This window comes from Callorhinus ursinus, unplaced genomic scaffold (assembly GCF_003265705.2).
Source record: "Callorhinus ursinus isolate GAN/ISIS: 27379988/994484 unplaced genomic scaffold, GSC_fseal_2.0 scaffold74, whole genome shotgun sequence".
Lineage (NCBI taxonomy): Eukaryota > Metazoa > Chordata > Mammalia > Carnivora > Otariidae > Callorhinus > Callorhinus ursinus.
Genome location: NW_027397136.1, coordinates 5,705,198 through 5,718,306, shown reverse-complemented (window position 1 = coordinate 5,718,306; position 13,109 = coordinate 5,705,198). Strand labels below are relative to the sequence as shown.

General features: G+C 39.1%; 1 protein-coding gene across 9 annotated transcripts in view; it reads right to left on the bottom strand.

The window, feature by feature from the left end:
- Window positions 1-533: 533 nt before the first annotated feature.
- The window catches only part of DYRK4 (dual specificity tyrosine phosphorylation regulated kinase 4), a 76,356-nt gene continuing 63,780 nt past the window's right edge, over window positions 534-13,109 (bottom strand). For 8 of the 9 annotated variants that reach the window (XM_073886989.1, XM_073886995.1, XM_073886990.1 and 5 more), the window contains 4 exons: window positions 8,374-8,434; window positions 4,550-4,679; window positions 1,601-1,776; window positions 534-902 (listed from right to left, as the gene is read on the bottom strand). In XM_073886989.1, the coding sequence (XP_073743090.1) occupies window positions 658-902; window positions 1,601-1,776; window positions 4,550-4,679; window positions 8,374-8,434 (612 nt within the window). In that variant the 3' untranslated portion in view covers window positions 534-657. The remainder of the gene's footprint in view (window positions 903-1,600; window positions 1,777-4,549; window positions 4,680-8,373; window positions 8,435-13,109) is intronic. The other variant, XM_073886997.1, reaches the window with a different exon arrangement.

The window sequence follows — 13,109 nt, the reverse complement described above, 5'->3', positions numbered from 1 at the left end:
GTGACCCAGCCTATCCAATCACAAGATCCCAATATCTCAGACATAGTGCTTGGTTCAAGTCCAGTCATTTCTGAGACTTTCCTACCAGGACTGCATCTTTTGACAGGATACTGGTGGTCACTTTAACTTCTGGGCAGAGCCTGTCTTTAGAATGAAAACCACAAAAAGAAGCAAGGCTAATAGGTAGAGAGGGAATCTGAGCCCTATGACCTTGTCTGAATTTTTAGACTCCACAGTGCCTGAAATCACACTTATCCCTCCTGATTCCTCAATTACATAAACAAATAAATGTCCTTTGGTGCTTAAGCTAGTTACAAGCTAAACTCAAACTGGTTTTTCATTTTCATTTTCAAACAAGAATCCACAGGTCAGCTGTCTTGGGGAAAAAGAAAATAAAAAAAATATTCAGAGTTCTATTAGTGATGCTATGACATTGAGTACTTGCCCCTCCGCCCCCATATACACACATCATTTGTGCAAGAACATTCTCTCTCATCCCTCATAATAGGAATCATGCTAACTGGCCATGTGAATAAAGTTTTTTTTAAACAAACCTTTATGCATTAAAAAAGAACAATCTGAAATATTGTAGAATGTAAGTGCTGTCTCTAATACAAATCATTGGTGGAAAGGAACAGGACACACCTTCAGCAAAGGTCATACAATAGGTGGTAAAATATTCACGTTCTTGGGTGAGGAGTTTTTACTTTGTTTTTCTGGGGAGGTCTTGGACCCCTCTGGTCCAACAGCTGCCTCTGGCTTTCCGGAAGCTTCTGTTAGTTGAGGCAGCTGGACAACTTCAGCTGCATGCTGCAGAGAGCCCTGCTGATCACCCGAATTCTGAACCTGCTTGGTGGTGCCACCTTTTATTTTGTCTATGGTCTCTTCTTTGGTGATCACCTCTGCCGAAGGAGAGAGAAGACAGAAGGAACAAGTGTTCAAATGTGAATTATATTCTGTCCATTTGACTGTAAATTACTTTGGGAAAATCCTGGTTGTAATGATATAAAAACACATTCTATGTGCTTTACAGATGAATAATGCCTGTAAGCACTTTACATTTACTAATTTCTTTGATCCTTTCTGCAACCACAGAGATAGGCATTATTCTCATTCTCATAAATGAAAAAACTGAGACACAGAGAGGCTCACTGAATTGCCCAAGGGCCCACACGTGGTAAATGGTAGAGCCAGAATTTAATCCCAAGCAACCTGACCCTAGTGACCATGAACAAAACCATGAGGCTATATTGCGTATAAAAGATATCTGCATAATGCCATAATCTGATAAAAATCCAAAAGGTAAATTATAGGTCAGGCAGAGGAGGACACGGTGAAAGAAAAGGAAAGGAGGAGAAAGGGAATTGAAGACAGGAGAAAAGTGGAAATTCCTAATTATAAAGGGGCAAGAAAGAAGCAAACCCAGCTAGAAGGAAGTCTCCTGAAAGAGGCTGAATCTCAAAAGTGAGAAATGACAGGCTAGTAGTGATGTAGTCAGAATAACTATCCACGGTTGAGTTCAGAGAAACTGACATGAACCCTCCAGAGATACCTGAGCACCAGACTACAGGAAGAGGACTGGCTATTTGAGGGGCTGTACCGCTTATGTCCAAGTGATGATGCCCCGGAACCTTGGCCTTCGGAGCCTCAGAGGGGAGACAGAGACTGGCTTTCCTCAGGGTCTGGGGCCTGGACCGTGGTTTGAGATTCCGTGGCTCATGAATCCAAGAATGCTTGAGGGCCTGGTCGGGCGTCATGCGAAAAGAAGGTTCCCATCTATATACCAACAAAGCCCAGCACGGGTTATTGTTTTGCTTCCCTTTCTAATGTTGAAAACATTTAAAAAGACACTAATAAAGAACCTAAATGGGATATAATAAAAATAGTTCATTCTTAAAGAACCCATTTAAACCATGTTATAACTCAAAGATATCATAATAGAACAGAGATTACAACATATAAAAGTACCTGGAAACAACTCTGAAAATAATCTTTTTAGGAAATTTGCATGACAAATCAGGGAATATATTGGAGCCCAAGTCTTCTAGAGTTCCTAGAATTTCCCTCCCAAGAAATATTATAGAAAATCTTAACCATGGGGACTTAGAGGTCAATAAACTAAGATCAAAACAAAGAGATGCTTAATTTCAAGTTCCAAACTACAAAATCTGGGCCTTCAAATATATCACACACAAAATTTACAGAGTGTTAGAATATTAATATTATAAGGAGATTTGTGTATAATCCAGCCAAACATCTAATGCAGTAACAAAAGGCATCTGACAGAACCTTCAACATGGAATCATCCTGCCATTCTTGAGTTATTTTTAGTGACAAGGTGCTTAGTCACAGAATTAGCTATTCCAATCCTGATAAAACCAATTCTTTAAAAGTTCTTTGTTTTTACTGAGCCAAAATTCACTAGGACTTTTACACTAGTAACTTAGACCCAAGTTCTAATTTTACCCATTAACATTACAGTAGTCCCCCCTTACCTATAGGGTAATACATTCCACCCCCAGTGGATGCTTGAAGCCACAGATAGTACAAAACTCCACATATACTATGTTTTTTCCTCTACATACATACCTATGATAAAACTTAATCTATAAATTAGGCACAGTAAGAGATTCACAATGAGAACTAATAATGGAATAGAACTATTATAACAATATACTATAATAAAAATTATGTGAACGTGGTCTCTCCCTCTCAAAATATCTTCTAGTGCTATACTCACCCTTCTTATGACGTGAGATGATAAAATGCCTACGTGATGAGATGAAGTGAGGTGAATGACAGATCCAGTGTGATATAGTGCTAGGCTAGTACTGACCTTCTGACAAGACATCAGGAGGATCATCTGCTTCTGGACTGCAGTAGACAGTGGGTAACTGAAGCCGCAGAAAGCAAAACCATGGGGGGGGGGCGGCTACTGCATACAGAATGAGACAACTAATCTTTTATGTCACAATCCTCCAACTATCCAAAAACATTTACATTACTACTACGTGTTGGTCATATAATAAGGTGGTCACCTTCCTAGATAGGAAATTTCAGCTGTTGTGTTACGATGTTCATCATGCTGGGAATAGCTTCTAACTGCAGGCAGATGGCATTAATATTCTAGATTTATAAGGTCGTAAACAACTCAAGCTCCCAGTTCTTTTTGAAATGAGCTGCTGCTAAGCTATAACTCCCCTCTCCTTACTTTCTAAAGTTGGCCTATAAAAGCTTGACATAGGACTTTACATTTGCCCCTATTAAATTTGACTCAAAATTTTTAATCTGTCATTCCAAAAATTTGTTAATTAGCAAAAAAAAAAAAGGGAATGATACGAGAATACACCCCATTAGCTTGATCACCTCTTGCAAGTTGTGAGCAACTAGCCTTTTGCCCTAAAAAAGAGAAAAATTTCTTTCTTGGTTCTGAGCTGTGTTCTGGATGGTTGGGGTTTCTGGACAACTCACCTCAGTCTCAGTAGTGAGTCTCTGTCACTTGCTAATGCACATTCATTCTGTGGCCTCAGCCAAAGGCTGGGGCAGGGGGATGGAGATAATGGTAAAACATAGGATCCTTCTCTAGCTCCATTCTTCAAATGAGTAGCATGACCCTCTAGATGGAAAACTTCCAGCAGTATTTGATGGCCTATCCTCTGAGCTAGTACCTAAATTCCCAGAGTGCACAAATACAAGAGGAGTATTTTGCTAAAACTACTCCATCCCGCTGGAAGAATGAGAGAACATAAACATATGGTTTCGAAAATACTCAACAATTATAGGACTGATAAAGCTAAAGACACCTTAGGAATACTTCATTATATAGAAAAGGAAACTGAGGCCCAGAGAGAGGCAATAACTGACCAAATATCATGTGGCTAATCTATTTGCCATTTAGTGGAGACACACTTGCAAAACCTCTTTTAAAAGAATGACAAGAGCTAACATTTTTGAAACACTAGGCATTGTTCTGAATGCTTTATGTACTGTTCCTTTTTTTTACTACGACTTGACTGAAGTACAGAACCTAATTTCTAAGAGTCAAAATTAGCATATAGATTCCAAAAAGCTGTACATAATAAATGGTTTATAAATCATCCCTTCCCTAATCCTTTAATTTAGGCTGTAAATCCCAGGGGAATGGGGAGGGACTCAGAAACCACATACTGGGTGGTATGCAAACGGTTACAACATGCAAGAGGTTGACCTCAGTTCCTGAAGAAGCTATTTAGAACTGACCTTCAACCTTGCTGTCAGGCAGTTTGAGGCCAAGACGTCAAGCCCTACCCACACACTAATCCAGGGCAAGTCACTGAACCTCAGCTTCCACATCTCAAAACGGAGCAAATCATCTGCCCTTCTAGTCACACAAGATTGGAAGAGAACAGTCTCATGAGGAAAAGCATTCTACAGACTCTCAAGCCCTGTGGTCAGTATCTATTATTATTTTTATAACTATGTCCCAGCCCCAGACTTTCACCAGCAAACATGTGGGAAAATACAGTGTTTAAGAGGAAACCCAGAGGCAGAGACAACCCTGCAAACTCACACCAAACACCTTCTGAGAAAGTCCAGGAAGCTGGTGTCGTAGGTTTTCAGCACCATCGTGAGATCCTTAGAATCCGGGTATCTTTTTTTCCCCCTGTTGTTGGTCATATTTTTAGGAAAACCTTTGGAATCTTTAGAGATACAACATTCTGTTTAGTTCCAGGTGTTAATATACATTGGTCACATCATAGCCGTTCACTCAACCATGCTGCTTCTTGGAGTGGTCTTTGCAGCTCTAGTTTTGTCCTACACCACCCCCCTCCCACACACACAAACATGCCCTCCATCTCATTCAGATGGAAAGAATCACATGTAGATTATCCAATGAATGCAATTAACCTTTACAAACACTTTCCCCCCCTATTCAGTATGTTCTGAGCCTCCTTCCCACCTCCTCCTCCCAAAATCAAATGGCTTAACCTTAACCAGGGTAAAATAATAATGATAATGAATAATAATAATAAAAAAATAATAATAAATCTGAAGTGACAAAAACATTCAGCTCTGAACAAAAAAAGATGTTGTCTACTCTTGGATTATCTATGCCCTTGCTCCTTTCCCACTGACCCAATATAATAATTTGGAACATCCCTGAAGTGTAACAAGAAAGTCATTGTAGGAAAATCATCTGCTTTCAGAACTCATTTACATGCCACACAAGCAAATTAATCTCGTTACTTTTTTATAGTCACATGAAAATTTTATCCACAAATTGGAATGATTAAACTTGCTTTGTTGCTTAAGACCACAGCTTGGAAATGACTTCCTTCAGTCATTTTGACTGATTAACACTCTCACCAAATGTATTTATCATGCCTGGAAAGAAGCCCTGAAGACAGCTCCAGAGGTTTCTCTAGAATATTCTGTGCAATGCTTTGAAGGTGAGGCCACTCATTTGGACATCATGTTCAGAAAAGATGACCACTTATGCTCACACCTTGTAAATCTGCATATGGATGGATGTGAATATACACACACAATTTACACATTAAAAAATTCTCACAAAAACTCAGTGGGATTCACATGATGGACATCTGGAAGGTGCATAATGAAGCCCTTCTATTACTTTTTTTTTTTTTTTTACCAAATGAACCACCCAGGTGTCCCAGTGTTTTCTTTTTTTTTTTTTTAATTTTATTACGTTATGTTAGTCACCATACAATACATCATTAGTTTTTGATGTGGTGATCCACGATCCATTGTTTTCGTATTACTTTTATAATTAATGCAATATGTGGGGCCTCAAAGAAAACATCTGCTCACACTGAATTCCTATAAGAGACCCTGAATGTGTGTATGTGTATTTACAGACATAAAAATGAGTTGGGAGTATTGCATAGGGTATAGGTACTGTGAACTCATACAAACCCCGTTTCCTTTTTGACTATGGCACCAGTGCTCCCATTTGATCCTATGTTGCTATTTTTACAAATGACTGAATAATCAGGCTCACAGGCTTATAAATAACAGCTTCTAAAGTCATCATTATGTAATTGTTTTTCTTGTACAAGTTTTTCTCACCCTCTCTGACGCTCCTCAATATTTAATTAATCTCTCCATCTCCTTCTTGTGACCTGGAGCACCTAAGCATCTTAGTGCCTTTGAAGCAACATCACTTTGCTGCTAATGAGGGGTATAAACTACAAGTGGCTGGGGGTTGAGGAGCTGTTGGCAGCCCAAATCTGGGGAAGGGAGAGCCAATAACTGAGGTGAACATAGTGTTTCTCAAACTTATCATAAATATCACAAATATCTGTTGTCAAAAACATACAGACTCCTGCATCCCACCTCAAATCTGCTATATCATAGGTTACACAGGAAGATAATGGGAATTAACATTTTTGTCAAGTCCCCAACTGATTCTTATAATCAGACAAAGTTTGGGAAATGCTGAAGAAGATGCAGATCCCAATAAAGTCCTTTCTTATGCAGGAAGTGAAGAAAGACATCTGGATGTTGCTACCAAAAACACATCATTATTCTAAAGCCTCATGCTGATGGTAAAAACCAGTACTCTATGAACCAGACCCTCTTACCAAGATGCCCTATATTCCTTTCTTCTTAGTGCCCCCCAGAACATAAAATCTTAAATTCAGTGTTATGGGCTTAAGATGTGACTTTTCCCACCATGTCTTTGTCAAGAGGGAATACCAATTTCCCTACTTTTCTTTCCCTAAATCCTTTGAAATCCAGAAGGCTAAATTAAAAGTGGTGGATGGTAAAAGCATATCTGGGTTTAAAAGACCAGTTCCATTGCTCTATGTATGTTATAAAAACAAGTCAGCTAAGATCTTCCTGCCTGCCCCATCAGACTGCTCTAGAAGAAGGGTTAGTGCATGGGCACTGTTGTAAGGCAGCCAGGACACTTACTGTGCCCACAGGGAAGGTTTTCAAAGCTCCAGCCATGACTACAAGATGATGTCTCAAAGATTTAACCATTGGAATGGCATGGGACTAACCAATCAGAAAGGATGATAGCTTTGGTACTGAAACAGAGTCATGGAGGACCCTCAGCTTGCCAGGCCTTAAACTTGTAGTTTCTGGATACTGGGGAGTCCAACAGGTCCTGGGAAAAGGACCAGGGAACCTGTAGCTGTGGCAGGGGCTTTTTACCAAATGGTGCAGGAGTAGATTACATTTTAACGCTCACATGACTGAACTAATGTATACTGACTGACCACCAACATGACTAAAACCGTCTTGTCCAGGAATCCCCCATCAGGGTATTTTTAACTCTTACGTATGGGGCAAGCTGTGGAGAGAAAGTAAGGGATTTGCCCCTATTTTGAAGGCACTCTTGGGTGGAAATAAGAGGTGAGAGGGCTAGGAATGATGGATATTCCATAGCCAATAGAAGCCTATGAACTATCCCGATGGGAATGGGTGGTCAGAAATGTCATTCCAGATGGTGCAGAGCCCCTTTCTGTGGAGTCCCCTTTCCTTCATGTCTGGCTTCACTCCACCTGGGCCGAATTTCTGGTCACTATGGATTTTCTACAAAAGAATCCCTTAGGTTCTTGTGGCTCTTTAAAAGGATTTTAGATATGAGACCGACTTCATCTATTTGGTGCATAGTGCCCTGGAAGCCCTGCCTCAGTTGGACCTTGTTAATCCACCTGTCCATCTCGCACAGCACCAATCAAAGAGAAAGGAAGAGGATCAGAAAATCCAGAGCCTGGAAACTGTGATGGAGGTTGGGCAACATGGGGCCATCAATGAAGCTTAATTCCAGCAATTAGGTAGCTGTCCTACACATAACTGGCAAGCCACAACATATCGACAGCCAAACTATTCTAACAGCTTTATTTACCCATTTTATAGCAAAGTTGCTATGATTCTGGCATAGTAAAGATTTGGAGGATTAAGAGAATTTCAGCAGGAAAGAATGATGCTCCATTAATGATATAATGTAGCAAAGAAATTTCCCACCATTCTTAGAAGCTTCTGTTCTTTGATTTCTCTGTACAGTACATAGTACGAAGGGGCAAGCTGCTTGCAGGAGAAAGGAGAATTTACAGGAAAGGGCATAGTTATAAGCTTCCAAGTTTCAAGATCTGCTGATGGATCTTCTGAGCAGAAACCTTGTCATTTTTATGCCAAGACCTCCTTCCCAATGTGACTCCCCCATCCCATCTCCATCATGCTTTCTGGTACCACTTCTCAGCAGTTTTTTACTTTTCTAGCAGAAGCTCCTCATCACAGCTTGCCCTTTGGGATGGGCCCAGGCAAGAGCACTGAATGAGGTTTAGGTATGGTAGGTATCTCCAAGGTCTATAAGACTTCATCATCACAATGGGAAAAAGAGCATTAGACCTGGGGACTTACCAAAGAATGTCTGTCTCCTGGAGGCCCTCTGAATGAAGTGGGTTGGTGGCAGGCCCAGCACCTTCAACAAGTACAATGCAGTGGGTTCACTCTTGTGGAGTCACACATTAGAGCTGGATGGGACTTTGGCCAAATTTTGCTTCTAACAGATAAGGACCCGGGGATATTAAGTGATAACCTCAAGCCAGTGATTTTAGGCCAAAAGCATGGGTCTTCTGATTCCTAATTTAGAGCATTTGCAGTATTCTCAATATCAGCCATGTTATTTTAAATAAGCATTAAGACCAACTAGAGGTAGCCTACTTTAAATGGCAGCCAGATCTCAGTGTCAGAATAAATAAACCAGTGTACATGCTGACCACCCTTGAATTAAGGAATGACATATCCCAACTCTGGGAGGTGGAAATCACCAGATGGGCATCAGTCCTCTATATGACAAAAGAGAAGAAAAGTGTAGCACCTACTTATTCACCTTTACCCACTGCAGCCTATAGGGATGTACAGAAACAGAGAAATTACAGGTGTCCTCAGCCCTAGGTTACCTATCCCTGCAGCTGGATTCCCAGCCACATCCATGCACAGCCCTATCCTCCTCCTCCTCCTCCTCCTCCTCCTCCTCCTCAGCCTCAGTGACACTGAGGTCGGGAGGAAGCTGAATCAGTTCTGGGCCGGAGGGGACCTCAACCCAGATCCCATGCTCCTCAATTCTTCTTGGTATTGGAAACAGGGTTGCTTCAGGAATGCTTCATTAAATCAGTCATCATCAACCTTAGAAGCCAAGTACTCTGATCATCTCATTTTACAGAGATTCAGAAGGGAGAACTGACTTGCCCAAGAGAAAGGGCTGGGACTAGACTCCATGTTTACTGATTTCCAGGCCAGTGTTCATTCCATCATAGATATCATTTATAGCTATTATTACATAAATTATTTTAATACTTATTAGTTTCAACCATGAAATGAAACTATGTTTAATAATTCTCAAGGGTATGTGTGTGTCCCTCTGACCATCTATAACTTTGAGTCGATCTGGAAAATAGAAATTTGGGATGGATAGATAGATAGGTAGATAGATAGAGATATTAGATAGATAATGAGAAAGACTAAGATATATATATATACATATATACACATATATATACATACACACACACACACACATAGAGAGAGAGAGAGAGAGAATATCTTCGTCCACAGTCAAAATATTTTTGTTCACTGGTATAATCCTAAAATGTGAAATTTCTAATTTTTTAGGGTTATTTTCTCCTGTTTTGTCTAATTTAGCTCCATAATACGATGCCTTTAAGAATAATACATAATAAATAATCATACAATGAGTCTTGGTAAAGCTTTTTTATTGGAAAATATTCTTTCCAAAAAGTCAGGATAGTGAATGACTAATGACTGAACAATACATAGATTTATATAGGTGTCATCTCTGGTTTTTAGATATTTCTGAGCACATTTGAAAGACTGGTATAACAGTTTCATTTTAAAATGTCACAAAAACAGACATATAGACCAATGGAACAGAATAGAGAGCCCATAGAGTTGGACCCTCAACTCTATGGTCAAATAACCTTTGACAAAGCAGAAAAAAATATGCAATGGAAAAAAAGTCTCTTCAATAAATGGTGCTGGGAAAATTGGACAGCTATATACAGAAGAATGAAACTTGACCATTCTCTAACACCATACACAAAGATAAACTCAAAATGGATGAAAGACCTCAATGTGAGACAGGAATCCATCAAAATCCTAGAGAACATAGGCAGTAACCTCTTCAACATCAGCCACATCAACTTCTTTCAAGATACATCTCCAAAGGCAAGTGAAAATGAACTTTTGGAACTTCATCAAGATAAAAAGCTTCTGCACAGCAAAGGAAACAGTCAACAAAACAATGAGGCAACCCACAGAATGGGAGAAGATATTTGCAAATGACACTACAGACAAAGGGCTGAGAGCCAAGATCTATAAAGAACTTCTCAAACTCAACACCCAAAAAACAAATAATTCAAGTCAAAAAATGGGCAGAAGACATGAACAGACACTTTTCCAGAGAAGACATACAAATGGCCAAGAGACACATGAAAAAATGATCATCATTAGCCATCAGGGAAATTCAAATCAAAACCACACTGAGATACCACCTTACACCAGTTAGAATGGCAAAAATTGACAAGGCAAGAAACAACAAATGTTGGAGAGGTTGTGGAGAAAGGGGAACCCTCTTACACTGTTGGTGGGAATGCAAGTTGGTACAGCAACTTTGGAAAACAGTGTGGAGGTTCCTCAAAAAATTCAAAATAGAGCTACCCTATGACCCAGCAATTGCACTACAGGGATTTACCCCAAAGACACAGATGTAGTGAAAAGAAAGGCCATATGCACCCCAATGTTCATAGCAGCAATATCCACAATAGCCAAACTGTGGAAAGAGCCGAGATGCCCTTCAACAGAAGAATGGATAAAGATGTGGTCCATATATACAATAGAATATTACTGAGCCATCAAAAAGGATGAATACCCAACTTTTACATCAACATGGATGGGACTGGAGGAGATTATGCTAAGTGAAATAAGTCAAGCAGAGAAAGTCAATTATCATACGGTTTCCCTTATTTGTGGAACATAAGGAACAGCATGGAGGACATTAGGAGAAGGAAGGGAAAAATGAAAGGGGGGAATCGGAGGGGGAGACAAACCATGAGAGACTATGGACTCCAAGAAACAAACTGAGGGTTTTAGAGGAAGGGGGTTGGGGGGATGGGTTAGCCCAGTGATGGTATTGAGGAGGGCATATACTGCATGGAGCACTGGGTGTTACATGAAAACAATGAATCGGGGAACACTACATCAAAAACAAATGATGTAATGTATGGTGATTAACATAACATAATTAAAAAAAAAAACTAATGATGTACTCTATGGTGACTAACATAACATAATTAAATTAAATTAAATTAAAAAAAATTAAAATAAAATGTAACTATTCTAGCAGAAAGAGAAATTAAGAAAATAATTGCACCAAAATAATATCTAAGAATAAACTTAACCAAAGAGGTAAAAGAGCTGTACTCTGAAAACTCTAAAACACTGATGAAAGACAATGAAGATGACATAAACAAATGGAAAAATATTCCATGTTCATGGATTGAGAGAACAAATATTGTTAAAATGTCCATACTACCCAAAGCAATCTACAGATTTAATGAAATCCTTACCAAAATACAAACAGCATTTTTCACAGAGTTAGAACAAATAATCCTTAAATTTCTATGGAACCACAAAAGACCCTAAATAGCCAAAGCAATCTTGAAAAAGAAGAACAAAACTGGAGGTATCACAATCCCAGATTTTAAGATATACTATAAAGGTGCAGTAATCAAAACAGTATAGTGCTAGTACAAAAATGGACACATAGATCAAAGGAACCAAATAGAAAGCCCAGAAATAAATCCATGACTATATGGTCAATTAGTCTTTGATAAAAGACGCAAGAATATGTAATGGAAAAAAGACAGGATTATACCAGTGAACAAAGACATGTGACTATGAACAAAGATCTAATCTCTCTCTCTCTCTCTCTGTCTCTCTCTCTATAGATGATAGATGATAGAGAGACAGATGATAGATAGATAGATAGATGGATAGATCTATCTATCCATCTATCTACCTACCTACCTATACATCCATCCATCCCAAATTTCTATTTTCTAGATCGACTCCAACGGTGCTGGGAAAACTGGAGGAATGCGATTTTGCCATTTGCAACGACGTGGATGGAACTGGAGGGTGTTATGCTGAGCAAAATAAGTCAATCAGAGAAAGACATGTATCATATGACCTCACTGATAGGAGGAATTCTTAATCTCAGGAAAAAAACTGGGGTTGGCGGGAGGGGTGGGGGGGGGGAGGGAGGGGGTGGCTGGGTTATAGACATTGGGGAGGATATGTGCCATGGTGAGCGCTGTGAATTGCGCAAGACTGGTGAATCACAGATCTGTACTTCTGAAACAAATAATGCAACATATGTTAAGAAAAAAGAAAAAGAAGAAGATAGCAGGAGGGGAAGAATGAAGGGGGGGGAATCGGAGGGGGAGACGAACCATGAGAGACGATGGACTCTGAAAAACAAACTGAGGGTTCTAGAGGGGAGGGGGGTGGGGGGATGGGTTAGCCTGGTGATGGGTATTAAAGAGGGAACATTCTGCGTGGAGCACTGGGTGTTATGCATGAACAATGAATCATGGAACACTACATCAAAAACTAGTGATGTAATGTATGGTGATTAACATAACAATAAAAAATTATTTTAAAAAATTCATGGCTTTTTTACCATGATTCATTAGTTTTTCAAAGTTAATTTTTTTAACTTTTTTTTTGAATTTTTCTTTTTCCCTTTTTCAACCAACATCTTATCAATCCCTTTTTTAAAAAAAATTTTTTTATTTTTCATTTGTAGAGTCATATTTTATCCCTTCATAGTAGTTACACTTACTTTTGGCATATATATATATATAAGTTGTTCTCTCTTTAAAATTTTGAGATACAGTTTCTTCTAACAGATCAAAATATACCCTAAATCACTAGTGTATGGCTTTGTTCTAGTCTCCTGCCAGATCATATTCTCTGCTTTTTTTCTTTCTATTTTTTTTTTAAATCTTCTTCTTGCCTTTTTCAAACAACTTCTTTTTTTTTTTAAAGATTTTATTTATTTATTTGAGAGAGAG